General features: G+C 35.3%; 1 protein-coding gene across 1 annotated transcript in view; it reads left to right on the forward strand.

Annotated features, from left to right (window-relative positions):
* The window catches only part of FGD3 (FYVE, RhoGEF and PH domain containing 3), a 46,354-nt gene extending 31,932 nt beyond the window's left edge, over positions 1–14,422 (forward strand). Inside the window, exons 15-19 of the mRNA XM_087923883.1 lie at positions 1,091–1,156; positions 6,053–6,175; positions 9,084–9,236; positions 11,602–11,742; positions 13,262–14,422. Coding sequence (XP_087780009.1) covers positions 1,091–1,156; positions 6,053–6,175; positions 9,084–9,236; positions 11,602–11,742; positions 13,262–13,486 — 708 coding nt within the window. The 3' untranslated portion in view covers positions 13,487–14,422. The remainder of the gene's footprint in view (positions 1–1,090; positions 1,157–6,052; positions 6,176–9,083; positions 9,237–11,601; positions 11,743–13,261) is intronic.
* Positions 14,423–15,020: the final 598 nt, after the last annotated feature.

The following is a 15,020-nucleotide window of genomic DNA, read 5'->3' on the forward strand; positions in this document are numbered from 1 at the left end:
GAGCACCCAATTAAATAAAGAAGTCAAAATACATTTTATTTGTTCATTTATTTAGTTGCATTTATTGCTGCCCAAGAGTTACTGAAAGCAAAGGTTGACATACTTCTGTCACACCCAAATATTTAGCTTCAAATCATTTTTGTTAATAAATAAATGTGAAAAGCAACAAAATTTTATAATAGGTGAAATGCTTTTCACTTATTTTTATATCAGTCATTCATAAAATTTTAGGTATCCTCAAATACCTTTCTAACATACTGTTGTGCGGCCCTAATATTGCCAGTTGTTCATTCTAGGTCAATTGCAAATGTCAGGATAGCACCAGAAAGTACGATGTGCTGACACAGTAATTCTAATCTTTCTTAATGTACTTGGGCCAACACAAGGGATTATTGGGCTGATTTGTGATGGTTTATTTGTTTGTTTATTTGTATTCTGCCTTTATTATTTTTACAAATAACTGAAGACAATGAACATATCCAACACACTGCCCACCTCCTCCTTTTCCCTACAATACAATCCTGTGAAGTGGGTTGGGGTGAGAGAGAGTGACTGGCCCAGAATCACCCAGCTGGCTTTCATGGCTAAGGTGGGACTTCAATTCACACTCTACTGTTTTCTAGCCTTTAACTACTAGACCAGGAGTGTCCAACTGGATTTCTTGGAGGGCTGGATCACCATTGTAGTTGTCCTCCATGAGCTGACTGAGGGAATGGGTGGGGATGGGGCAGACAGCCTCTTGCAGTACCCTGCAAGCCAAAACCAGCACAGTCCCCCCCAGATGCCCTGTTTTGCCCAGCAGAGTGCTGCAGGAGGCCGTCCAGGCTGAAAACGAGGCACACCCCCCCTCATGCCCTGTTTTCACTAGCAGAGGCGCCACGGGCCAGTCCTTTGTTATTTCTATGGGCCAGATCTAAGCACCCTGCTGACTTTGAGTTTGACACCCCTGCACTAGACCAAACATTTTTATTAAAAAAAAATGTTATATGTTTTAAATGTTTATTTAGAATTATCTTTTTGTTAATTTCTTTACCTTTGGCTTTACCTTTGAGTCTAATTTCAGGATTCCCCAATTTTGTTTGTTTTTCAGATAGTTAGCACCAGTTCCATGGAATCTATGCCAGGAACAGACAGCAGTAGCAGCACATCTGCAGGGGTAAGCAGTTGTGAAACCGATGCCTCATTAAAGCAGATGTCAGAATGCTTTGTTTAATGGGGCTCTCTCTGTGTGAGTGCACGTGTGTGCATTTGTGCATGCACATGTGTAGGAAACAGAAACTGGTATAGATAAGTTGTAATTCCTCCTTCCATTTTACTTACAAAAGCATTTTTGCCATGATAAAGGTTATACTTTACCTTTTCTTATACAAAGCTTTAACATATATCTGACTTATGAAACCTATAAGCCCTAATTTTCTGTACTTTCTTTAAATGCAGTTTGCTCAGAGATGGTATTTAGCAGGTTCTGTCCAGTTCTGAGAACCAGTAGTGGAAATTTTGAGTAGTTCAGAGAACCAGCAAATACCATCTCTGACTGGAGATTTTACAGTATCCTTCCCCTGCCACACCCACAAAGCCTTGCCCACAGAACCGGTAGTAAAAAAATTTGAATCCCACCACTGAGTTTGCTGCATGTTCAAGCAGGCACTATAAACCATAGCAATGTACATACTATTTGACAGAGGCCTCACAGACTGCTTCAAATTTTCAGTTGCTCAAATACCAAACTGTATTTTTCATATGAAAATCCCCATTTAACTCTAGGCTTAACTGCTCTGCCTAATTCAGCTACACCAGACTTCCTTATAATTAGGGTTGCCATCTGATAATAGAAATGGTTGCTAGTTAATCAGTTGTGTTTCCGCCTAGTAACTGATCGCCTTATTAAGTCTGTGTAAATCTACATATGAATAGATAGTGCTACTAGGGAGGAAAATGCATCTTTCCCTTTATATTTGCACATGAATGTTATAGCAGGTGCCACCAGAAAAGAAAAGAGGCGTTTCCTAGAGATAAAAGAACGTCCATCCTACAATCAGGGCTGGCTGAAGATGCTGTGCTGCCTTGGGTGAAGACAGCTCCACTTAAAATGATATTTTTGGCCTTTGTGGTGTACAAGCATTGCTGTGAGAGAGAGAATGCGATGCTAAGAGGATAGGTTCCCCTCCCCAGTTGAACAAATATAGACAATACCAGCAGTAGAAGATCAAACAGAGATATTCCCTACCCCTCTGGATTACAGTGGTTTTACCACAACCGCATATAAAGAAAACTTGAATTTGTTTATTATTTTGATAAAAATAAGATTTTCTCTCTTCTAAGGCGTACACATTTTTCTTGCATTTAAATAATTTAAAAGAAAATAAGAATATAACTTTATTTAACCAAAGCAAACAAAGATTCAAGCAGTTCTCAACTTACAAGCATTTTGTTAGCAACTGTTACAATGGCCCTGAAAAAAAGTATAACTGGTCCTTGCTGTTAATAACCTTTGTAGCATTCCCACAACATCATCAAAATTTGATGCTTGCCAACTGGCAGGTATTTATAACAGATGCAGCATCTTGAGGTCCTGTGATCACTATTTGTGAATTTCTCAGCTGGCTTCTGACAAAGTCAGTGGAGGAATTCCAGATTCACTTAATGACTGTGTGATTCACTTAACAACTTGCAGTGATTCATTTAACAACCATGGCAAAAAAACAACAATTATAAAATTGACACGACCCACTTAATAACCACTTGCTTAGCAGGGAAAATTATGATCTTACATAATGCCAAAAACCCTATACTATCTCAGACAAACTTTTTAAAAGCCTCCAGTGTTGGAGCACCCACAACTTCTGGAGTCAAGTTGTTCCACTGATTAATTGTTCTAACTGCCAGGAAGTTTCTTCTTAGGTCTAAATTCTTTCCTTGATTAGTTTCCATCTATTGCTTTTTGTCCTGCCTTCTGGTGCTTTGGTAAATAGCTTGACCCCCTCTTCTTTGTGGCAGCCCCTTAAATATTGGACCACTGCTATCCCATCACCCCAGTCCTTCTTTTCACTAGACTAGACATATCCAATTCCTGCAACTATTCTTCATATGTTTTTATGATTTGAATAATGATTTGAATGAATGATTATTAAATCATTTATATTTATTCATATCACTTAAATAAATATGTTGCTAAGAGAAGTTACTGAAACCTTCTGGTTCTACTTTAAGAAACTTTGGCTTGAAGTGTAGGAGCAAAGTTGGCAGCTGTCTCTTCAATTTTTTCCATGATCTCAGTTGCTTTGGCTCATTTGTGGTAGAAATAGATACAAAATGTGTTACTGCCTTTCAGATGTGTCCAAAGGTAAAACGAAGTACAAATATCGTGAGTTATTTGAGCCACACAGATATTAACTTGATAAGTTTATAATGGGGGAACAGCATGCTGTCTGTTGCTAATGCATACATAAACCTGCCAGGTCCTTCTTAGGATTTGCACATATGCCCATCTCATCTGCAGTATCTGAATGTGGCTATGAAGTCCAGCCAGGCAGAAGGTTATGCTGCCTTCATTGGTCCTTGAAATGGGAGATGTCTCTCCTTCACCCAGAGGTTTGATGTGCCATATTAGAAGCCTCAGTTCCCAAAGACCAAGCTTTTAAATAAGTGGCTCCAGTTTCCCCTTTTTATCAAAATGGCCAAGCTAAAGAGCCTAATGGTAGCACAGAACCAACACTGGATTAAAAAGAACGCTATGAAGGGTTTTGATTAATAATCAAGGCAACAAAGTAAAATTTGAGAAAATAATCTATCTGCATGCATCAAGTTAGTTGAGGCTGAACTCTATGAAATCATTAGCTTTAAAACAAGACTGAAGGACATGGGAGAATGGAAGCGAATAGAAGAAAGCACACACAAAAAACCCTCATTCATCATTTAGCAGCCTAATTTCTCTTATTGGTTCCAGTTCTTTCAGGACTTTTTGAATATCGGGTTCAATCCTAGCCCGATACTCTTACAGTGTTTTGGGATGTACTGGTGCACTGGATTCCCTGGGGAAAAAGAAATGTCTATCTTTTTCTTCGTCTAAATCCCACCCATCTGCCACTCATTGAAAGGCAATAGTTACTTTAATTACAGATCACTTAAGAGTTGTCAGCTAGTCATCAGCCTTCTGGATCTGCTGCAATTTAGCAGTGCTTCTCTTTAGAATGTCACTTGTGTCAGTTACTTAATAATGATGTTATTTGAATAGACTATGTATGACCTTTGTTTTTAATAGAAAAGGAAATAATTCTGTTAAAATTAGTGCTCTTTAAAATACACAGGAGGGGTACAATGTTAAATTGAAGCATCATACTTTCACATGGTGATGTGAATGTAGTAATTCTTTTTTACTTGATCTTGTGCTTGATAAAAGATAATTAACCAGTACAGCAGAGGCGAAATCTGCCACTTGGTGGTGATAATAGTTAGCAGACGAGAAGCCACCTTGTTCGTACTGTTAAGCGTGCAAAAAAAAAAACAACCTTTGCACATTGAGATATGACCACAATTAGTTTGGAAAACTAAAGTGGTAAAGTTCAGGGAGAAAAATAGATAGGGTTATATATGTTAGTAAATGATCCTCAATAGTTTTTTTTTATTTATTTTTTTAATTCCAAAGCAATAGAGATTGTTACTATTGCTGCTGCTACTTTAAATTTGCAGGCTCTCCCTGCCTTAGTGGGAAAAAGTTCTCTCTTCCTTGAAATTTTTGTGTTGAATTTGTTGACGTATCTAAAATGAAAACTCCCAAAACGTTCAAAAGGCTGAAACAGTGTGTAGACTCAAATATATGAGACTTAATTATATTTTCATGTAATTTCATCAGCCATTTGAAATAGCTTTCTTTTCTTTTCTTTTTAATGTTGTAAGCTTTGTTGAAGAGACAAGGGGATTCCAAGTGGGTAATGACATGACATCAGCCAGGACAAGAACAAGCTTAATTTCCCATAAGCATACATGTAATCAACATTTAATTAAATGCAATTACATTCTTCGTGTATTTAATAATTTTTAATATCTTTCCCATTAGAAGTTCCAATTTAGTGGCAGTCTTTATAAAGACTCTGGCAGACCATACCCCAATAAATGATTTGAATTTGTATCTAGCATTAAAATATACTCTTGCAGGTGAAAAGAGAAAAACATGGGGATGGCCATCACTTATGACAATGTCCAAAATTATCCCTGATGGGACAGCATGTATATTTTTCTTTTGCTTTCCCCCCAGCAGGTGTTGTTTGCTAGCTGAGCCGTAAGGGGCACAAGCTTGTCCCTGGATTTCACATAAGGATATTTGTACCACGAATACACTTGGACATGATCAGATTCACATAAAATATTACAATCCCCTCTTGTTCTGGTGTTGAGGTTGATATACTGCCCAAATCCCTACTATAGGCTGATTGTCCAGTCAAGTTATGTTGATATATGAGAGGTCTGCCTGCTTTTCCAGCATAGGATCATTGTACATTGTCCATGAAGCAGAGATTTTCAAAATATATATTAATACAACAAGTTTTAATTCATATATTTATAGTGATGGATCTTATGGAATACTAAAGATTCAGAAGAACTTTTGTGCTTCTCTTAAGTGTCTGGTGCTATCTAGATTGCCCTGCAGTAATTTGAGTATCCTTGTATAAAGAAATGACACATCAACTGAAGACTTCCAGGAGTTCCCAATTTTTCTGCATCTTTTTTTCTATGGTACGAGGTCTAGATTCTGAAAGATGTAGTGGATCATATATTATAATTGAGAGACTACCAATATGTAAATAGACTGCCAAAAATCTGTAATGGTTACTATCTAGGTGTGCTTTAGAAACTTTAGGCTTTGTCAAAAGTTATTTAATGTTTATTTTAAAAGTGATCATATTAATGAACTTTGGATCTGGGTAATTTTAATGTATTTTTACTCTTTGCGTAGTTTAAATATGTCCCTTACTGATATTAGATAATACGATAGGAGTTGAGCTGCATTTTATTGATTTGTAGTGATCTTTCTAAATTTCATTTTTCATTCCAGCCTGAGTGCTGCAGAAAATCTTCAAAATCGAAAAGAGATAAAGAGAAACAAGCTTGCAAAAGTTGCAGTGAAAGCTTTAACTCCATTACAAAAAGACGACACCACTGCAAACAGTGTGGGGCAGTAAGTATTAGATAAAAGCCGCATTATTTCTGTTAATTTTGATCATGTATGTGTGACATGACATTCTTTGTCTTCAAGATTCTGCTAAGAAAATGCCATTTTACTATTATTTATTACAAATATTAACTTTCAATATTTTTTTCTATGACATAGCTATATAAATAGATTGATGAGGGGCTCAGTAAATATTCACGTGCTCTCACCCATCAAAAGAAAAGGCACCAGCACTTATATCTCCTATTTACATACTTCTTTTGGAATTCACACATCTTAAACACAAGTTTCTAGTAGCAAATTAAAATCAGTGGCATTTATTCGTTTTAGATTTTTTAACAATTTATGTTTTTTTTAAAGTATGAATTCAACCATTATGTTTTACCATTTCAAGTTGTACATGGTTTAACTCATCAGTGTATGCCTATCAGATAAAAGGCATAATACAAACCCAGTTAATTAATACATGAGAACATTGGCTTTTTAATGTTTTATATTTTATTTTTCAATTCTGCTAAGTTACATTCAATGATGCAGTGTCATGTTACTGTTCTAGACAAAAGATTCAGAATTGCCAACCTCCAGATGTTGCTAAACTGTAACACCCACTTTAGCCATGTTTCGCTGGGATTGCTGAAAATTCAGCAATATGAGAAAAGTGACTGATCATTGCTCTACTTTAGGCTTTTGGGCACAGTCGTTCCATCACTTGCAGTCCAGCTGTTTTAACTCTGCAGGCCAGATACCAGAATCTAGAACTCCATTGCTTCCCACAATAGATACCTTTCAGCTGTATCATGCATGGTGTTTACAAGCAGATTAAAACAGGGAAGAGTAGAAGTGTGATTTATTGCATTGAACTATGGAGAAGAGGGTGCAAAAGCAAGCTGATTCATGTGATCTTTTTAGATGTAAATGATTTAAGAACAACTTTGTTTCTCTTCTGTATTGGAGAGCTAGGATGCTATCTAGCACTTTAATTATATCCAGTGAACTACTTCATTACCCTGTAGTTGGCATTTCTGACAGAAAGTTTACAGTGACTGCTAAAGCTGACATCTGATCTCTTTGATACAGATATAAATATTCTATATACCATACAAAGAAAATTTTATTTTAACATGTAAACTACTGGTGCAACTTTTGTACTGAAATTATATTTGGACATTTTTCCTGCCATTTGTTTCAAAGGATCAATTTCTTGCTGGGTATTACTAAAAAATAAATGTTTAGAAAGTTTTCCCCAGCTCCCCCTTAAATATGAAATAGGATTAAATAGGAAACATAAAGGTGCCATCAGAGTCTAACATATTTAATGCATTATACATTTTTAAATTATTTAAATATTTTCCCACAAATAATGCACTCTTTGCTTGAATGTTGCATGCAGAGAGTATATCCTAACTTCAAACACATACAAAGTTTATATACTGATTTTAAGCTGTGGTTTTACCAAGTATTGTATTTTGGATCCAATTTCAAGGTTATATCCTAGATATGAAAGACTGTATTATTTTCAAATTGAGGGGGTTTTTTTGTTTTGTTTTTCCACGTGGGGCTGTTAAACATTTTGTTGAGGTTTCAGTCACATTGCCCAATAACTTCAGAGGGTATGATTCAATAAATTGCACCAATAGAGCTAAACACTGACTGCAAAAATACCAATCTGAGGTGCTTCCTGTTCCATATTCTACTTTATGCTTTATTTGATATTTATAAAAATTATGAAAAAGAACTTGCTAATTAGCCATCTGTTAGTGGATGCAAATACTTTTGTGTTCAGTTTATAGCATTGTTCCCTCTTTTTATTTGTTTCCTCAAATTAAAGTTGTTGTTATTGGCAACTGCTACATTGATCCTGAAAATATTCAGTAAATAATAATGATACATTTAATAAGATAAGTTGAATTTGGAAAGAATTAAATTGGGGGTCCCAATTGTTTTCTCTGTCTATCCTGCCCCTGGCTGAGCAAGAGACAGAGTTGATTAAGTGGCTTAATCTTGATTTTTAAGTGCTTACAGGCAAAGGTTTACAGACCACAGATGCATGTATGTGCATGCGTATACTAGCACTGCTTACAAATAGGAAGCTTCTGAGAGAGACCAAAGCAGAATCAGCAGATGGAAGCATAGTCAACAAACAGTAGTGGTTCAGGTGTCACTAAAGGATCCAAGGTGAAATTGCTGAACTTCAAGTGGCACGTGGTATCCAGAGAATCAGGAGCATGGATCCAAGGATGTAACAGTTGTTTCCAACAGACAGCCAAGAACAACTATGACAAGTTGCCAGATGTTAAGACTATTGTTGCTCTTATTTTTCAAGGATATGGTCACTACTCAGCCCTCTGAAGTTTGGGGTAGTTCTCAAGCTGGGTGGCTACTCAAAGTTGAGAATTCCAGCATGTGATTTGTCCAACACTGTTTCTGGTGTTTGTTGGTGAAGACAGCCTCGGATTTTTGGCTGTTCCCTGAGTCCTGAGGCTGACATTCATTCGGAGTAGGTTCCTCAGCACTGGAGACCATAACAGTTTGATATATTGAAATGAAGAGATTGCAAAGTGAATGTCCGATTTACAAAGCACCAATCAATACCCTTTCATAAGTGGTCTCTTTAAATTTTTTATTCTAATAAGCTTTCAGAAAACCTTTTAGAAATATCAAAAACAGCCAAATAGTTCTGTAAAACATTGAATAAAAAGGAAAATCTATATGTTTGCTTTTGTAGAGAAAATAACATAGAGTGTTATTATTCCTTAATGTTTTTCAAGTAGATGAAGAAGCAGGAGGTAGCTATATCTTAGATATTGGTACTGAAACCTTAGAGCAACAATTCAGTTTAATTGTTTTTAGGAACAGAAATCAATGTTGTTATCAGGAAACTTTATCCTAATACTGGTGTTGTTGTTTAATCCAGGTTATCTGTGCCAAATGTTCTGAATTTAAGACTCTTGCTGATAATAGTCGCCAAAACCGGGTATGCAAAGATTGCTTTCAACTGCCGTCAGCAAACCTGTGCATTTCAGGGACCGAGGGTGCAGGAGAACAAAGAAAAAAAGTAACCACAGAGGTATATTTATCATGTTTAATTGACTATAGACCGGCCGATTACCTCGACAAAAGCTTTGCTTTTTCCTAGTTTTATTTTATTTTTTATTAATTGAAAAAAAAACAAGAACAAAAAAGCAAAGTGAAGACAAGGGGGGAAAAGAATACATATACATGCATAAAATAAATTGAAACAAAAATGAAATGATAAAAAGTTTTTAAAAGACATAACAAACAAACAGAAAAAAGAAATGATTAGGAAGAAGCATTCTGGTAGCGCCTTTCTTCCTCTCCCCCCCGCTTCTAACTGCTACTTGAATATTTTTATACTTTATTTTATTATTATTCATTTCTCTCTGAATCATTTGAATGAGGTTAATGATTTTTAAAGCAGTTTCACTTTTTCTTCAAAAACCATATTTTGAGCATCTTAACTTGCCTTCCTTTGTGATATGTATAAAGGAACCATTACTGCTTAAACTTGCTTAGATTTTTGCTAAGAATATATACAGTCTTTTTTTCCTTTGCTGCATTTGTTCCCATTTTTAGTCTTGTAGTCCTGCATTGATGGCAACATTTCTGTTTTCCAATATATTGTGCTAAATTGATTCTTGCTGCTGTCAGCACATATTTAACAATTTGAGACACTTTTCATTTATATTCTGTGAGGTCCTAACCAACAAATATTACTGGTTTAAATTTGAATTTTATTTTTTAGAATGTTTTTAGAAGTTTCGGTATAGTAGTTTTGAATCTTTTGGCAAAAACGATATCTAATAGTAAAATAATCCTTGTGATATTTCCAAGGTTTATTATTGCATCCTTGGACTTAATTGATGGAGTTTCACAACCATTTATTTTAAACATAATTTCAAAGTGTTGCTTGCTGCAAATCATGTTAATGTTTTCCATAGTTCTTCCCATTGTCCTTTTGTTATTTCTCCTTTTGCATCCATTGTATCATATAATTTTAATTTGTTCTATGTTGTTATACTTGATTAATAATTTGTAATTATATCTTGATCATCTTGATTCTGTGTGTTTAAACTTCTGTCATTTTTCTCAGGGTCCCTCTTTTCTTTGAGATTGCTTTTTAGTTTTCCAGTTATTTGCACATTCATTAACCATGGTAGATTCCTCCCATTATTAAGCAATTCTTATTGTGTCTGATTTCTTAATAAGTTCAGATGTATCATATTGGCATATGTGATTAGATCTTGCTTACTATTATACTTGAAATAAAAAGCATTGGTCAGTGATATTAGAAGTAAAATAGAAAAAGTTTTTAACAGACTTTCTCTTATAATGTGTCCTTTTAGAGTCTTGTCTTCTTTTGTTTCTTTATATTATAGATATTTAGAAAGTTCATTGACTAAGCTTCCTCTTCAATAATTGATATTCTATTGTTAGGAAATTTCATAGCAGATTTGCTATTTACGTTACAAGCAGTGGTGGGATTCAATTTTTTTTATTACCGATTCTGTGGGCATGGCTTGGTGGGTCTGGCAGGGGAAGGATACTGTAAAATCTCCAGTCAGAGGTAATATTTGCCAGTTCTCCGAACTACTCAAAATTTCTGCTACCAGTTTTCCAGAACTGATCAGAACCTGCTGAATACCACCTCTGGTTACAACTTAAGGAACTTGGATGGAGAAGTTTATGGTTGGGAAAATAAGTCTATTTCTATAAAAACTTCAATTCTTCATATTTAGTGTTTATAAAAAAAAGGCACAGTCCATAGGTATAAGAGGGAAACCAGATTTGTTGGCATGTAAATAATAGAAGGAAAAGTAGGAAGAAAAAAATTGATAACCACAGAATCAATGCTCTATCTTTGATTTACGGAAACAAGCTTGGTGGTAAGGTTTTGTTGTTTTGTGTGTGTGTGTGTGTATATGTGTGTTTCAGACAATTTCATTATTCCTTTCTCTTCTTATATCTATACTTCTTAATTGATTTTTATATTGAAATGAAAATTTGTATATCATGAAACAAAACCCAATCTTTTTTGAGCAACACTGGGGGTATAGGGGAGAGTTATTTTATACTGGACTTAGCATAAGGATTATTTTAATACTAGCACATAAAAAGTCTAGGTCTCAATTCACAACTTTTTATTAATTTTCAACTTTCCCCAAGCTATTTTAAGCCTGAAAATACTTATCAGGTACTAATAATTGTTCTCAGTTTCTAAACTTCACTGTTTGCAGCAATAATCTAATTCAGATTATTTAAACTTCTGTATATTTAAAGTTTGGTTTACTGGTAAATTATTCTTCTGTGCCCATTTGCTATGTGTGAACCAATGTTTAAACCAGGATGTATTAGCATATATAATGAATAATAAATTCATGAGAATATAAATATATTTTTATTATTTTTACCAGAAACAAAGCTTATTGAGCTCTGAAAATAGTCTCTTCAGTAGCCACCTCCTGTTTCATGAGAAAGGAAAGGCTTGGTGTAAAGTGTGGGTCACCATTCCTAAGACAGAGCCTCTTGTCTTATATCTCCAAGGAGAAAACCAGGTAAATACCTCAGAATATTACAACTACTGAAAAATAAGTCAGACTGGTAATTCTCAAGCTCTCGGCTGGAATGTACTTTTTTGCTATTAGGAAACTGCTGGCATGCTGAGGTATGCACCAAATATATTTATACTTTGGAAGCCTACCTGTTTATCTCTGCATGATCTACTATACAGAATTTCCCTTTTCCAATCATCCTTCTTTTTAGGCCTTCCTGTATTTATATTGAGCCACAGTGGTGCAGTGGTTAGGGTGCAGTACTGCAGGCTACTTCTGCTGACTGCCGGCTGACTGCAATTTGGCAGTTCAGATCTCACCAGGCTCATGGTTGATTCAGCCTTCCATCCTTCCAAGGTGGGTAAAATGAAGACCCAGATTGTTGGGGGCAATAGGCTGACTCTGTAAGCCACTTAGAACTGTAAAGCACTGTGAAGTGTTATATAAGTCTAAGTGCTATTGTTATATCCAGTATGATCAGTGTCTTGTGGATCCACTGTTGTGGATGATCTGCCCTCAAAGAAGGTAGCCAATTGTCCTTGTACATTTTGCTTTTTCTTTCTTTCTGGAAGGTCAGAGATGCCTAGAGCAGAGACTCACCCAGAAACTTGGAATAGGCCAGATCGTCCTGAGGATAGTACTGTATAATAGATCCGTCCTGTAATTTTCAGGAGTCTACTGCCTTCTGCTTTAACTCAGACAAAAAGTGCCAAAGGCTAGGGAGTCCTAGGTGGAAGCATTTAGTTTAGTTGCTTTCAACCATAAAAACACTTTACTGAATTCAGTAAAAGTTCCTGGAATCTTTTTTCTTCTTTCATACCCTCTTATTTTCTCAACAGAGAGACACAATAATTATTTGTTTGCCTTAGTCTCAAGAAAAGTTTTTTTTTTTTCAAATAAATACTTCAGAGGATTTTTTTTTAATCTTGAAAAATATTTATCCTCTCCAAGATTAAGAGCGGGGAAAAAAATAACATGGTATTTTAAGACAGCGTGACTTTGAATCTTCACTGGATTTGTAAAGTTCAATGTTGGATCCATGCAATTGTGGAATTGCTGAGAATGTGTTTTGATCATGCATGAAAGAAGCAGATTTCCTCAGCTCAGGCATATTTAAAAGCTAAACCATATTTACTAGAAATACATGGGATTTATATAGCAGTAAAAGCTATTCTTAGATCATTCTATGGTGTCTACACTAGAATGATAAAGAGAAATATGTTGATTCATAAAATATGCAGAAAAAATGCTTTCCTTTCCTAGCAAACCATAAACCCATGGGTAGAAGGCCAACTCACCACAGTCTTAAGTATCAAATGGGAATAGCAGCATCTACCTCTTCTGTGTACCAGTTTTAATGGAAACCAACCTATGCAACTATTTTTGCAAAATGCTTTTTATTTCCTCAAGTGTGAAACGAATGGCTTCCTTCCCAAATTATTGGCCCTGTTCATCTGTTGCATGCCTGTGCTCAACCTTTTTATAATTTTCACACCTTTCTTTATTTCTGGATTGCACATAGGTTGGACGCATTCCACGCAGCATACCCCTGCTGGGATACGAAATTGACTTTCCACATTCTGGTGAAAAGTTTGAATCAAAATACGTGTTCAAACTTTGCCAGTCCCAGCAGACAACATATTTCAGTGCTGAAGATGAAGACTTGCAAATGAAATGGATGGATATTCTCACCAAAGCAGCTAAAGGGGACATTCATGATGAGAGTGAGGAAACCAGCAATCCCTAATGTCATTTCATGTGATCTTAATCATCATGGGGGATGGGGAAAAGCCACCTGAACTCTGTATATTCATGGCACTTTGAAAACATACATGGCTTTATATTTTGGTATGCCTATAGAGAAACCGCAGTCATTTCTTTCCCTGCCCCTCTCTTTCCTATTCATCTCATTTGGTACCAATTGTCCAACATCTATGTTGTTAGTGTGTATAAATCAACGTAGTTGCTATGAGTGTTTATATTGCTATTAAGGGGGGGAGGGGGGAAGCATCCATTTTATCTAAGATAATTAGGAAGACAATGGTTTCCTGTTTCCCTTGACTATTTCCTTTATTCCTTTCAATTGCTGTTTCAGTGAAGGATGTGTATAGTCTGTTACAGATGTGCTGCCTCTAAGTAAAATGTTGTACAAGGGCTTGTGGCTGGCCACTGATGTGCTATTATTCTCTGGTTTCTCTTGGATCTTTTTAAATGGTCTCTTCTCTGCCATATATGATCAAATATAAAGGGGCTATTTCTTTTGTTAACACTGACTTTTCTTGACAGGGTTTTTTTCACAAGACAAATACTGTTTTTAAAGCTATTGCAGAAGGCATCTTGAAAGCTGAAATATCAAGCATTTCTATATATTTATATATAAATATTTTTCTTTTTTTTAAACTTTTACACACTTCTTATTTCTTTATATCACCTCTTTTTTAATGTATGCAAACAAATGTTTTTATACTGCAACCTGGGATGTTACTCATCAATAAACATTTTTGTACACCCAGGAAAGTAAACAATTATCAATAAGGATTTTTATTTATATAATTTGTAAATATCATCTTAAACATCTTTTTTAAAAATATGTTCATATTACACTTGTATAAATTGAATTTGCTTCCTTGTCTTTTAGTCGGCAAATGTATTTATGTATGCAAATAAAGCCCAATTTCACTGATTCTTGTCCCAGCTACTCAAAATACAGGAAGACTTAAGAAAAACTTGAGTAAATTTTCGGTGCCTTACATTTTTTTTAAGTGGGGAGATGAAGACTATATTTGATGATGATGACGCTGATGATGACAATCATCAAAATTGTAGAGAATTTTCACATAGGATAAACTGAAACCTCTGAATTTGCAGTATTATTCATTTTACAGTACATTATACTATAATTTTTATGTCTTTCCTATCTCAAAATGACAGAAAACCCTACTATATATAAAAATATTTCAAAAGGGCTTCTGCGGGCCATGGGTTTAACAAAAGTCTATAGGCTACTCGGCTCCAATGGTTACAACCATCTCTTACTATTAAAAGCCAAGGCTACAGAATTTGCAACGTAAGTTAGAATCTGATTGACTTCTGGATGCAGGTATTACTACCTGAAATGAAGACTGAAGAGTAACCATCAATCTCTTTATATAAAACCAGCAAAATAAAAGAAGAGGAAGAATATAGGATTACAGGAAACTATAGAGTAATGTAACAAAGTGTTATACTGCAGATTGCTGCTAGAATTAATATTTTTTGTATTAATGTCAGATATAATCTTT

Source organism: Pseudonaja textilis, chromosome 2, assembly GCF_049901715.1.
Source record: "Pseudonaja textilis isolate UNSWEBS1 chromosome 2, rPseTex1.2, whole genome shotgun sequence".
NCBI lineage: Eukaryota > Metazoa > Chordata > Lepidosauria > Squamata > Elapidae > Pseudonaja > Pseudonaja textilis.